Consider the following 12319-nt stretch of genomic DNA (forward strand, 5'->3'; position numbering starts at 1 on the left):
ATCCTATGTTCCCACAAGGCAGCGCGGGAGCAGCATGACGGGAAGAGCTAAGTCCCACTGTCGCCGCGGATGGGAGCTGACTGAGGTCAACTTAAGTTATGCAGGTTTTAAGAAACTCTGGGTCCTGGCTATTGCGGTCATGGGCTTGGCCGCCGACGACCAGGTAAGATGGTTACTCATTCCGAGCGTACAGTCAATGCGCTCCTGCCCGTGTCCCATGAGCCACTTGGACTCCTAGAGTCCAGTTAGGACTCGCTTAGGTCTGGACCTCCCCGAGCTTTCTTTCTCCGCAGGGTCGTGGCCGGAGTGCCGGCCCCCACCATCCACATGAGCGCCCAACAGATGCAAGACGCAGCGGCCAAGGAGGAGGTTGAGAAGGCGGAGACTCCGGCTCCAGCTCCGAGCCGCAGCAGCTTCAGGTAAGGGCCACTTAGGTCCAGCCTTCTGGCGAGTAGCACCACCTTCCAGGGTCAGAACACCAGTGAATTCCCAGCTCTTTGTCACTGTGGAACCTTATGCAGATTAACCTTAGAGCCTCAGCTTTTTCCTCTTAAAGTGGAAAGAATACTGGAAAAGGTTGTAAGGATCGGTGAACTTTTGATGAATGAGTGGATGTCGAAGGTGTATAATAAATATCACCACTTTTGTTTCCCTCATGGGATCAGAGTCTCCGATACAAAATGGGCGGAAGGGGTAGTAAGGTAAAGGTTGTTATGCGTTTTTTAGAGTTGGTCTAAGGTCCAGGGTGGTTTTTGTACTCAGCTTCAGCCAGCAACTGGCATCTTGCTTCCTGCCAGGGACACTGCCTCTGTGTGCTAGTTGTACTTCACATGCATTTAGCAGACATTTACTAAGAACCTGCTTGGTTCTGAGGGTACAAATGCAGACAATCATTCCTTCGCACAAGTAGTTCACAGTCAACCAGGAAAGACAAACATGCACACGTCTTCACCGTTAACTGATCAGTAGTTTACTGGAGGTAAGAGCTGGTTGCTTTGAAGTATGAAAGAATGAGTGTCTAACTTCTGAGGAAATCAGACAAGAGTGCCAGGAAAATAATGTGATGCTAAGAGCTGAATTGAATGGGAGCTCAGCTGGAAAAGATGAAAGGTCATTTTATGCAAAATTAACAGTCTGTGTAAGGCACGTGGTATGAATGTTGTGTAGTCAAGTGTGTGTGTGTGTGTGTGAGATGGTAGATGAGGCCAGCAGGGTGAGAAGGAATCAGAATGCTAAGAGCCTTATCTGTAGATAACAAGCAGTCTAAAACCGTTGGCCTAAACAACTGGAAGGTATTCCCTGGTAGCTCAGATGGTTAAGTGTCTGCCTGCAACGCGGAAGACCCAGGTTCGATCCCTGGGTCAGGAATATCCCCTGGAGAAGGAAATGGCAACCCACTCCAGTGCTCTTGCCTGGAAAATCCTATGGACAGAGGAGCCTGGTAGGCTGCCATCCATGGGGTCACAAAGAGTCGGACACGACTGAGCGACTTCACTTAAACAACTGGAAAGATAGAGTTGTCATTAATCTGTAGGAGCTTGGATTTGTATGTTTAAGTTTGAGATATTTGATTAACATCCAAGTGGAGATACAATATTGGCTATTAGAGATGAAGTTCAAGGGATAGATGTGAGTCAGACATAGACATTTGGAAGACTCATCACACAGATGATGTTTAAAACTACAAGATACAGTGGGGCTTTTATCCACTCCCCACTGTGGGCAGTGGGGAGCTGCCAAAGGAATTGAAGCAAAGATTCTGTTGTGGTCACTCAACAATGTCAGATACTGTTCAGGGTGTTGGGGACACATCAGTGACCAAACACACAAAAATCCCCGCTCTGGTGAAACTTAAATTTGAGGGGATAGGGGACAGTAACTAGAAAATAAGAAAAAGAAGTATGACAGATTATAAGAGTGTGTCTAGTGTCTGAGCAAGTCTCACTCCACTGCAAGAAGGCCACAGTGGAGTGAGAAGTAAAAATGAATGGTGAGAAGAAGAGGGTGAGGGGTGCGTCAGGCATGCAGGGCTACATCCTGTTGTCCCCTGTGGGCCATTGTGAGGAGACAACCTCACCTTATTCTGAGAGAAAAGGGAAGTCACTGGAGAATTCTAAGTGGAGGGTTGACATGCTCATGCTTACATTTTAAAGGATTCTTTTGGCCACTGCGTTGATATTAAACTGTAGGAGAGCGAGGATGGAAGATGGGAGAAGTCTCCTAAGCAATCAGAAGACTAATGAGATAATCTCAGTGAGAAGCGATGCTGGCAGGGACCAGAGTGGCAGCTGTAGAGATAGTATAAATGGTCAGACAGATGCACTTAGAAGGTGGAACCAACAGAATTTGTTAATGTAAGGTATGAGCAAAGGAGAGAACTGAAGGGACATTCTAAAATTTTTGGCCTAAACAACTAGAAAGATAGAGTTGTCGTGAAGATGGGGAAGACTGCAGGAGCTTGAATTGTAGATTTGAGATGTTTAATTAACATCCAAGTGGGGATACAATATTAGCAATTAGAAATGGAATTCAGGTCACAGATCTGAGGTAGACATACACATTTGGAAAACAATCCATAGATGATTTCTTTTTCCCTCACACGGCTTTTGAGATTTTAGTTCCCCAATTAGGGATTGAACTCAGGGCCCCTGGCAATGAGAGTACCAAGGAATTCCCTAGATGATGTCTAAAATCATAAGATACAAGATCATCAAGAGAGAAGGGGAAGGTAAAGTGAAGGAGAGGTCTAAGGACTGAACCCTGGAGCCTCTGGCTTTTAGAGATTTGGGGAATCAGCAGAAGAGAAAGAAGGACCCTCCAGAGAGGTACTAAAAAAAACCTGGAGAGACTTTTTTTTTTCCTGTGATTCAAAAGTAGGTTAGCTTTATCACATGCTACTAATATGATTGACTAGTCCATAGACTGATAACAGAACTGCTCGTAGGGCTTAATACTGTGAATTTGTGGTGACCTTGACTAGGGCACGTTTGGTGGAGTATGAAGGGCTAAGGTTTGAATGGTGTGGGTTCAGGGAGAATAGAAGACAGGAAGAAGCAGCAGGTATGGTCAGTCCTTTAAGGGGGATAGAGAAACGGGCAGGAGCTCAAGGAGGCTTTGGCATCCAGAGGCTTCTGTTTGGTTTTAGACTGGGGAAATGATTGCATGTTTTGCCGATGGGAATGATGCGGTGGAGAGGGGGAAGAATGCAGATGATGGAGCAGGAACGTTGCCGGAGTGCTGTCCTTGAGGGGCAGACACGCAGGTGGAATGTCATCACGGGAGACAAGGCAGAGACTGGGGGCACAGCTGTTCAGCAGTGGGAGCTGAAGGAAAACCTGATTGCTTCTATTTCTTTGTGAAGGTCATCAGCTGGCAGCAAGGAAGCAGGAAGGAGTTGAAGGTCTGAGGGGACAAAAGAAAGTACAAACTAGCCATCTAGGACAGTGAATGGGCAATTAAGCAGGGGATGCGCTGTGTGATTGCCAGCTGTACTGAGGGCCCACTTAATGCTGGAAGTCATTAAAGTAAACCAGCAGTTCCCAGCCTGGGGCCACTGTGTCTCCAAGGAGACTTGTAGCAACGTCTGAAGACATTTTTGATTGTCACAGCTTAAGGGTCAGTACCTAGTTAGGTAGAGGCCAGGCTGCTGTTAAGCACCCACAGTGCTCAGGACAGCCCCCCTGCCAAAGAATCCCCCTGCCCAAAATGTCAGTGGCACCGAGGTCAAGAAACCATGACATGGAGAGAGGACGGTAGGCACTCCTGTGTATTTTCCTCTGGCCACCTGTGCCTCCTATTTTCAGTCCTCGTCAGCCGTTTGAAAGACATGCTGTGTGTGCAGACGTGCTTTGAGGATGGGTGTGAAGAGCCAGCAGAGCAGCACCAGAAAGCTTTGTCTTTCCCTTTCCTGGGCTGCCTTGGGGTGAACCACTTGTTCACTGGACGTGGGAAGCTTAAAAGCTTGATCTTGTCTGCACCCTCAGTTAAATGATTCAAGCTCCGGATCCTTTCTAGTTGGAAAATCTTGCCCTATTAAAGGCACAATGCTGGCATGTTCAGACTTCAGAAGGCTTAAGTGTTTGACCTGCAAGTCCATAGAAGAAATTATTAATGGGGAACTTATAAGGTTTTAAACATTAATGTCATCTCAGAGCCTCATACTCTGTCCAAGGAAATCTCAAGGACAGAGGAGCCTGGCAGGCTATAGTCCGTGGGGTCGCAAAGAGTCCGACACGACTGAGCGACTGACTAAATAACAACAGAGCCTCCTTCACAGTCAGTCTCAGCATGTAGCCGATAAGCTGGCAACCTGCCGAGATGCTAAATCATCTCTAAGATCAGGCAGAGCAGGAAGGAATACACTTGTAATTCCTGAATACCCAACAGTGTTACAGTTTTGTTTTGTTAAATATCTCCAGGAAAGCCAGTAGACAGGATGGTGCTCAGATAATAGTATTCTCTGGATCAGAGCCCACCGTAGTTCAGGTGGCTGAGCAGGTACAAACACGGATCTGATCTGTGCACGCGGGCAGGGTGCAGCAGCAGGTTTGCTTGAGTCTGGAATTTAAAAACACAGGTGGTGAGCAAAACTCTGAACCAAGGTAAAGCCCCTTAGCCCAAGGCCTGGCTTCCCTGTTCCCCTATCAGTACTGTTTCTCGACCTGAAAATGAAGAGTCCTGAGCAAGAGATAGCCAGAGGACAGAGCAGACTGGCGGGTGGCGGGCAGGGGGGTTTTCAACTCAGCAGTGTCTGGACCAGTGTGGTGAACCCCTGAGTTCACATCTGACTCACCTGGGCTACTTCAGAAATGGATTCTTAGGTCCCATCCAGAAATCTAGGGCAGAGTGGAAGCATCAGAGTCACATGGTCCTGCCATTCAGCCAGCCTGATATCCACTGGTCTTGGTAGGGGCTGGCAAGTTGGCCCCTACCCACCCACCTGTGGCCAGTTGAGTGATTTTTATAAATAGAACTTTATTGGAACATAGTCACACCTATTAACTCACTGTTGTCTGGGCTGTTTCTGCACCTCAGTGGCAAGTTGTGTAGTTGCAACAGAAGCATCATGGCCAGCAAAGCCTAAAATATTTACTCTCTGGCCCTTTACAGAAAAAATGTGCAGGCCTCCACTCTAGGGGATACTGGATTTTTTTTTTTTAAACAACAATGATCTTTATAAGTATTACTGTAAGTTTATTTTGTCTTTGTTTTTAACAAAGATAGTCGAGGTATCTGTGGTTGATACAGCAAGAAATAGAGGTTTGACTTAATTTTTTAAATAATTTTATTTATTTATTTTATTACTTATTTTTGACTATACTGGGTCTTTGTTGCTACATAGGCTTTTCTCTCGTTGCAGCCAGTGGGAGCTACTCTCTAGGTGTCGTGTGTAGGCTGCTTGTTGCAGTGGTTTCTCTTGTTGTGGAGCACGGGCTCGAGGGTGTTCAGGCTTCTGTAGTTGCGGCTCCTGGGCTCTAGAGCACAGGCTCAATAGTTGTGGCGCATGGGTTTAGCTGCCCCGAGACATGTGGGATCCTCCCAGATCAGAGATCAAACCTGTGTCTCCTGCATTGGCAGGCAGATTCTTCACCACTGAGTTACAGGGAAGCCCATGTTTTATTTAATTGCAGAAAGAATAGTATATAGAGGACAGAAAAGAGTGATCTGATTATACCAGAAGAGATAAGGGAGGATGGGGATTATGGATTAAGTTCTCTTTCCAGCAGAAAGTCATTAGCTGTGTCCAGAGTCAGCAACTCAGGGAAACAGCCACTGGAGGACGGTGTTCACATATGCCGTGTTCTGGCAGCACCAGAAGTGTTGGGGGCAGCAACCTCAGCAGCAGGTCGGGCAGAGGGCTGCTGTCTTTTGTTACCAGTTTGTTTATGCTGTTGGCTTTTTTTCAACTACGTGGTTGTTTTTTGGGGTTTTTTTGTTTTTTTTAATTGAAAAACAAATATCAGAACAACTTTACCTAAAATTTTTCTTCTAATTGCAGCATTTACCCTCCAATTCCAGGACAGGAAAGCTCTCTGAGGTGGGCAGGAAAGAAATTCGAGGAGATCCCAATCGCACATATTAAAGCATCCTACAACAAGTAAGTGGGGAAGGGACTCCTGGGCAGGGCTGGGGGGGAGGCTTCTTTCCCCTGCAGGGGGGCGAGCAAGTCACATGGGCCCCGGTGCACAGCACCCCACCAAGTATTCCTTCTTGTTTGGGGAAATCTCCTCTCTTTTTATAAAGTTGATTCAGAATAAATGGAACTGTGAACTGGGTGCCCGTATCATATTGTTAAAGATTCCTTTGCTATCCTTGGGAATTGTATTTTCTGGTTCTGCTCCAGAGCTAGAGTATATTTTAGGGCCAGAAGGTCTTCCTGTGAAAGTGTAGTTGTTAAGTGTTGGTACTGGGGATGGATGATTAATAAATGAGGGAGATTATTTCAGAATATAGGGTTTACTAACAAACTAAGCAAAGGGAAACCTCCAAATAAGGGTCAACTTAAAGTACTTGCCCTTGGTCCACTGTGGACCAGGTCTCTGCCTTTGTGGGGCTGAGTGAGGTTGGAGGATTCGCATTCTGTGTGGCTTTCAGATGGTGCCGGGGAAGTTCCCAACTGTGTGTTGGCAGCGGAAAGCTTGCTGACATCAGTGACATCCTCACAGACCAGCCCGCACTTAGAGATGGGGTTGGTATTTGGTCAGCAGTGGCCTGCGAAGCAACTTAGAGGACAGTACAAAAGACGGTGGATGGTCAGGGCTAGAGGTGAGGCGCCAGGCGAGGTGCCGTAGGACGCGTTTCAGCTGTCATCTTACAAGCCCAGAGTCAGAGCCCCTGGGTGTCCCTCTCTTCTCAGGCTGGTAACGGTTAGGCTAGCTCTCTTTGTGTCTTTGCTGTTTTAAAGAGGCCTACTCTGTAGAACTCTGTTGAGGTTGTCTCGGGGACAAGCAATCCTCTTGTGCTTCTGTTTGGTGTAGAAGACCCAAGAAGCCGTGGGAGGGAAATGGCAGCCGTAGCCAGGCCCGCAGCAGCTGGCCCCAGCCCGGGGCTGGTTCCAACAGGTCACCTTATAACCACCCTCCACTTCCCCTGCTTGTGAGTTCTCGAGGGCTTTTCAGCCCATGAGACCGGGTGGTGATTAAGGGGGGAGTGGAAAGCAAATCTAGGGATTTATGGAAGTTATTCTTAGTTTTAATTTAACTTGTTGAAGACTACTTATGTTTTAGAGATATATACTGAAATACAGATAAAATGATGGGTCTAAGATTTGCTTCAGAATAATCCCTTAGTAGAGAGTAGAGGAGAGTAGAAGAAACAAAGTTTATAGATGAAACCAGATTGTATATTAGTTACTAATTGTTGAAGCTGAATGGTGAGCCCAGGGGAGTTCAGACTTTATTGTATCCGCTTTTGAGTATATTTGAAACTTTAACAATGAAAAGTCATTAAAAATTACGTGATGAAAAGTCATTAAAAATTACGCGATGTGAAAATTCAATTTATTGGGGAGGTGGGGGGCTGGAGAATGCCAGAAAAGATTTTGAATCTACTTTAAACATTGTCTGCAGGGAAGATGTGAGGGGGAAAATACGCCACCCCTCCTGTGGATGACACTCAGCGCCCTCAGATCATGGCCTTGGTGTAGCAGCTCAGGCTGCTACAACAAAGTACCAGACTGGGTGGCTGAAACAGCAGACGTTTATTTCCACAGTCTGGAGGCCGCAGGTCAGAGATCAGCATGACAGCAGGGTCAGGTTCTAGCAAGAGCTCTTCCATGCTGCAGGTGGCTAGCTTCTCCTCATGTCCTCACATGGTGGAAGAGACTGCTGAGGCCTCTGGGGTCCCTCTGGCAGGCCATTGATACTCGCAAGGGCTCCACCCTTATGACCTCATCGCCTCCCAAAGGCCCCACCTCCCAGAGCCATCACATTAGGGGTTCGAATTTCAGCATGAATCTAGGTGGGGGGACACAGACTTTCCATGTATAATAGCTTCTTGTAGAGTTTGCGACTTGTCAGTTTTCAGAGGTTTAGGGGTTGATTCTGACCTTTTCTGACGCCTCCTACCAGAGTTCAAAATCTGATAACCTCAGGGTGGAAGCAGCTAAATGGTGTTTTCCTTGCCTCACTGGGGCTTGTCTGGGCATAGGTTGGTGCTCTCTCACTCCCCTGAACAGACATCATATTCTGTACACCTCCCCTCCGTCCCCAGCACACAGATCCACGTGGTCTCGGCCGCTCACCAGCCCCTTGCCCGCGCCTCCTGTGGCACAGAGGGGTTTCGGAATGCCAAGAAGGGCACGGGCATCGCAGCACAGACAGCAGGCATAGCTGCCGCGGCGGTAGGTGTCTGTGTGTGTGTGTGTGTGTGTGTGTGCGTGCGTGTGTGTTCTTTCCGGCTCCCTCTGTGCTGGGCTCCGCTTTCTGCACGGCTGATCACCGGGAGGAGGATTGTCCTTGCACTAGCCCTTCAGAAGCACGAGTTTGCCAACTCGTGTCGGGTCCCCTAACGTGAGGGTAGCTAGAAGGAGCAGGGGCCAGGTGCTGAAGTCTCAAAAGGCCTCCTGGATTTAAAGACCAGAGGGCTGGGTGGGGTGGGGTTGTGGTGAGAGTCCACCTGGAGAAGGTGTGGTGTGGTGAGGACGCTTCTGCAGTACTAGACTGAGCATGAACTGCTGCAGATCTTTCTAGAAGCAAATTGGCAGTGTGCTGCTGTTAGTATGTATTTATGGAGTATCTACTATGCAAGCTTCCCTTATGGCTCAGCAGTAAAGAATCCACCTGCAAATGCAGGAGACTCAGGAGATACGAGTTCAGTCCCTCGGTGGGGAAGATGCCCTGGAGAAGGGCATGGCTACCCACTCCAGTATTCTTGCCTGGGAAATCCCATGGACAGAGGAGCCTGGCGGGCTACAGTCCGTGCGGTAGCACAGAGTCGGACACAACTGAGCAGGGCAGAGCATATCTACTACACACCAGATACTTTATGTTCATTATCTTGAATCCTCGAAGACCCTCAGTATTACCCACGTTTTTAAGAGTCAGTTGGGATTCAGAGTGTGTCGCTTGCTCAGAGCCGTGCAGCCGGTCAGGTTCCCTGAACTAACCGCCCAGGTCTGGGCCCAGAGTCTGTACACTGGCTGCTGCGACACAGGCTCCACAAAGGTTCACACTGCCAAACCCAGCGTGTCCCCTGAAGGAGACCCTGACCCTCGAATGAAGCTCCATGCCCCGAAATACTGACAGCACTGTATTAGTGACCATCAAAATGCCACCAACGGCCACTAAATGAACACGTTATATACACTTAGAAAATAATGTCAGTGTTAACTAACGGTGGCTTCCGCATGGTGGGTTGAGTGACTTCTGTGAGTTTTCCAGACTTTCTGTAATAAACCGCCTTTATAATCAAGAAAGAAAGCTTTCAACTGTAATGAAAGATTTAAAATGGTCAAAAAATACGCTCTAAGAGGGTACTGAGGCTCAGCCAGGAGTCCAGGGATTATTATGGTCTGAAATTCTGCATTTATCCAGAGAACAATCTGAGCAATATTTTGAAGTATCCACTAGGTGGCAGTGCCGTCCCGGGCGGAAAGGGCCCCCAGCTGACTGCACTAGTCTGTCCTGCACCGTAGCCGTCAGCCCTCTGCTTCCTTCCCTGTCCTCTCCTGTTTGCCTGTGTGGGTGCCTGTCCCCTGGAGCTCATAACCCTGTCACTCCAGTGGGTGGTAGCAAGGGCTGGGGTTGTTGCAGTTCTTTCCCAGGAGCACTAACCACTTGCTGCTCCTCGCCAGAAAGCTACAGGGAAAGGCGTGACCCACGTCCGAGTTGTGGTCAAAGGCCTGGGGCCCGGGCGCTTGGTAAGTGACCTCGCTTCTTCACAGTCCAGCCTGTGCGCTTCGTCCTTCAGTTAGTGAGAGAAGTAGGGGTAGGGGCAGAGGAGGGACTGGACTTCCCTGATGGCTTGAAGTTTGTCTCCGTTGCTTCTGATCCACTGAACCTCTCCAGGCCAGCCCTGATCACGTAGTTTCAGTTTCCCAGACGCTTACTGAGTGCCTGCTGGGGACAGGAAGGGGTTCCCTGGGGCCTGTCACAAATGAGTCCCTCGGGACAGACTCATGGGTGCAGCAGGGAAGCTTGTGCCCCGGGTGCTGGGAGCCCCTTGGGTGTGATCACCAAAGTGATCACATATGATCCCCATAGAGGTGACATTTCTACTGATTTCTCAAGAATGACAAGGGACTAGCCAGGTGTGTTTATGAGTTTGGGGGTGAGGGACTCATTCCAGGCAGAGGGAACTACAAAAGCAATGCTTAAGACGTGTTGAGGTTTACAGTAGTCTTTGTCTTTAAGTTGTAAAGGGCAGGGTGGGGCGTGGCAGGTGGGACCCGACGTGGGCAGCGCTGAGGGCCTGGGGGAGGGGTTGGGAGGAGGGGATTGGATTGCGGGCGCAACCCCTCATCCCTGTCCGAGCCCTGTCTGGACACCGGGGCATCGTCTCTGGTCCGTGCCATCAGCCTGTTCCTCCTGCCCCTTCCAGTCTGCCATCAAGGGCCTGACCATGGGGGGCCTGGAAGTGATCTCAATCACAGACAACACCCCCATCCCACACAACGGCTGCCGCCCCAGGAAGGCGCGAAGGCTGTGAGGGCCAGGAAGCCTACACCTGACACCATCTGCCTCCAGCTGGGCCTCGTGGAAAATGCACTGTCCAGCCTCTCCAGGCAGGGCTCATTGAGACCCTGAGACAGTAAGGGAGAGCTTCACCTCCTGACTCGGGGGCCTCTGCTTGTTCCTCTGACTGGAAAGCGGCGTGGCTAGAAGTGAGGCCGTGCCTCTCTTGGACACAAGGGGAGTTAAAGGACAGCTTGACCCAGACTCCCAGCAGTAAATGCTGTTTCTCTTCTGAAAAAATAAAATTATTTCCACCATCTGTAGTAATTTGTGAGTTTTTGGTTAATTTTTTTGCTTCCAGCATTGCAGACCTAAACCTCCCTGCAGTTCCTGAAAACAAGACTGTGAATTGAGGTGAGACCCTCAGTGGAAGGAGTCAGATGTAAATATGGGCAACTGAGCACCAGACACCGTCCCCCTTGGCTTCAAGTATTTCCTCTTTAGCCCCTAAACCAAGGTTTCAGAGCTCTTTAGCAACTTTGCTTATTAACTTGTAATTTGACCCCAAATTGAGAGGTTTTTGCCCCCTACCTCTGGAGTATTCTGATAGTAGGTTTCACTGTTAATGGAAACATCTAAAGTTAGCCCTAACAATACAAGAGAATTGCCCTGGGATCGGGTTTTAAGCGTGAACCATCACCTCTGCTAAATGGTCTGTGGTTACCTAAATGGGAAGGAGATCCAATAAAAGAGGGAATATATATAGGCAATTCACTTTTCTGAACAGCAGAAACCAACACAGTATTACAAAGCAACTATACTCCAATACAAATTTTAAAAATAAAGATGTCAACCCTTACGTGTAAAAAAAAAAAAGAAAGAAACCAGCGTGAACCATCAGAGATTCCCCACAGTCAAGGCATCTTTCCACATTCCATGGGCGTCAGCAGTCCGAACACCCAAGATTGTGTGGCCCTGAAGGAGGGAAGGGAGAATGGTATAAAACAGGAATTAGTGTGGATGGTGGGATGGGCAAGCACAGAGCCCAGACAGAAGTGCAGGAAAGGGAGTCCCCACCCAGGTGAGCTCAGCCGGCCCCACCAAGTAGCACTGCCTGCTCAGCCTGGGCTCTGGGGTCACTGGATGCTACACAGAAGCCACAGGTGGGGGCTCCAGGGGCCCAGCCGGAGAGACCTCTCCTTCCTCAGACGAAGAGGACCAAGGATGAAAGCATCACAGGAGATGAAAAGGTGCACGACTCTCAGAGGTGAGTCTACAGGAAGGGCCTGCTGACCTCTGACAGGTTTCACGTGGGCCCAGCCAGCCAAGTGCTGCGATTTGCCTGAGCTCCGTGTAGTAAGTCCACAAACGCCCTCTCAAATAGGAAAGCTGCTGTGCTGTACAGGCTAGAGAAGGGAGAAAGACCATGATCTAGATGTGAATTTAGGAGGAAAGTGTCTCCCTGCTGCCTTCTCCATCCTGAGAAGGACCTATGAAGGATAACTTGTGACCAATGACTAAGGAACCCAACTGAAGGTTTCTGGTGTTAAAGCCACTGCCGTAGGGAGTTAACACTTTTCACCATAAAACTGCATGTAAACATGATGCTTAAAAAACACAGGGCTCATGCGGGCCTGGAGCAGTTAATCAGAGCAAGAGGCAGATGGTTCAAAAGAGGGGCTTACTGGTGGCTCAGATGGACCTGG

General features: G+C 48.8%; 1 protein-coding gene across 2 annotated transcripts; it reads left to right on the plus strand.

Annotated features, from left to right (window-relative positions):
• Positions 1–7: 7 nt before the first annotated feature.
• MRPS11 (mitochondrial ribosomal protein S11) lies at positions 8–10936 on the plus strand. 2 transcript variants are annotated; one of them, XM_070775080.1, is made up of 6 exons: positions 8–163; positions 294–419; positions 5999–6097; positions 8212–8341; positions 9753–9859; positions 10540–10936. In XM_070775080.1, exons 1-5 carry the CDS (start codon positions 99–101, stop codon positions 9813–9815), a joined length of 483 nt encoding a protein of 160 aa, XP_070631181.1. In that variant the 5' UTR covers positions 8–98; the 3' UTR covers positions 9816–9859; positions 10540–10936. The 2 variants fall into 2 exon arrangements, with proteins under 2 accessions (XP_070631181.1, XP_019839320.2); XM_019983761.2 differs by having other exon boundaries at positions 9794–9859.
• Positions 10937–12319: the final 1383 nt, after the last annotated feature.

The sequence above is a fragment of the Bos indicus genome, chromosome 21 (genome assembly GCF_029378745.1).
Source record: "Bos indicus isolate NIAB-ARS_2022 breed Sahiwal x Tharparkar chromosome 21, NIAB-ARS_B.indTharparkar_mat_pri_1.0, whole genome shotgun sequence".
NCBI classification, from domain to species: Eukaryota; Metazoa; Chordata; class Mammalia; order Artiodactyla; family Bovidae; genus Bos; species Bos indicus.

Excerpts from the sequence above, each read along its gene's own strand:
- MRPS11 (XM_019983761.2), top strand. The coding sequence starts at position 99 with ATGCAGGTTTTAAGAAACTCTGGGTCCTGGCTATTGCGGTCATGGGCT. Across the intron at positions 420-5,998 it reads CCGAGCCGCAGCAGCTTCAG|CATTTACCCTCCAATTCCAG; the intron begins GTAAGGGCCACT and ends TTCTAATTGCAG. Across the intron at positions 9,860-10,539 it reads GCCTGGGGCCCGGGCGCTTG|TCTGCCATCAAGGGCCTGAC; the intron begins GTAAGTGACCTC and ends TGCCCCTTCCAG.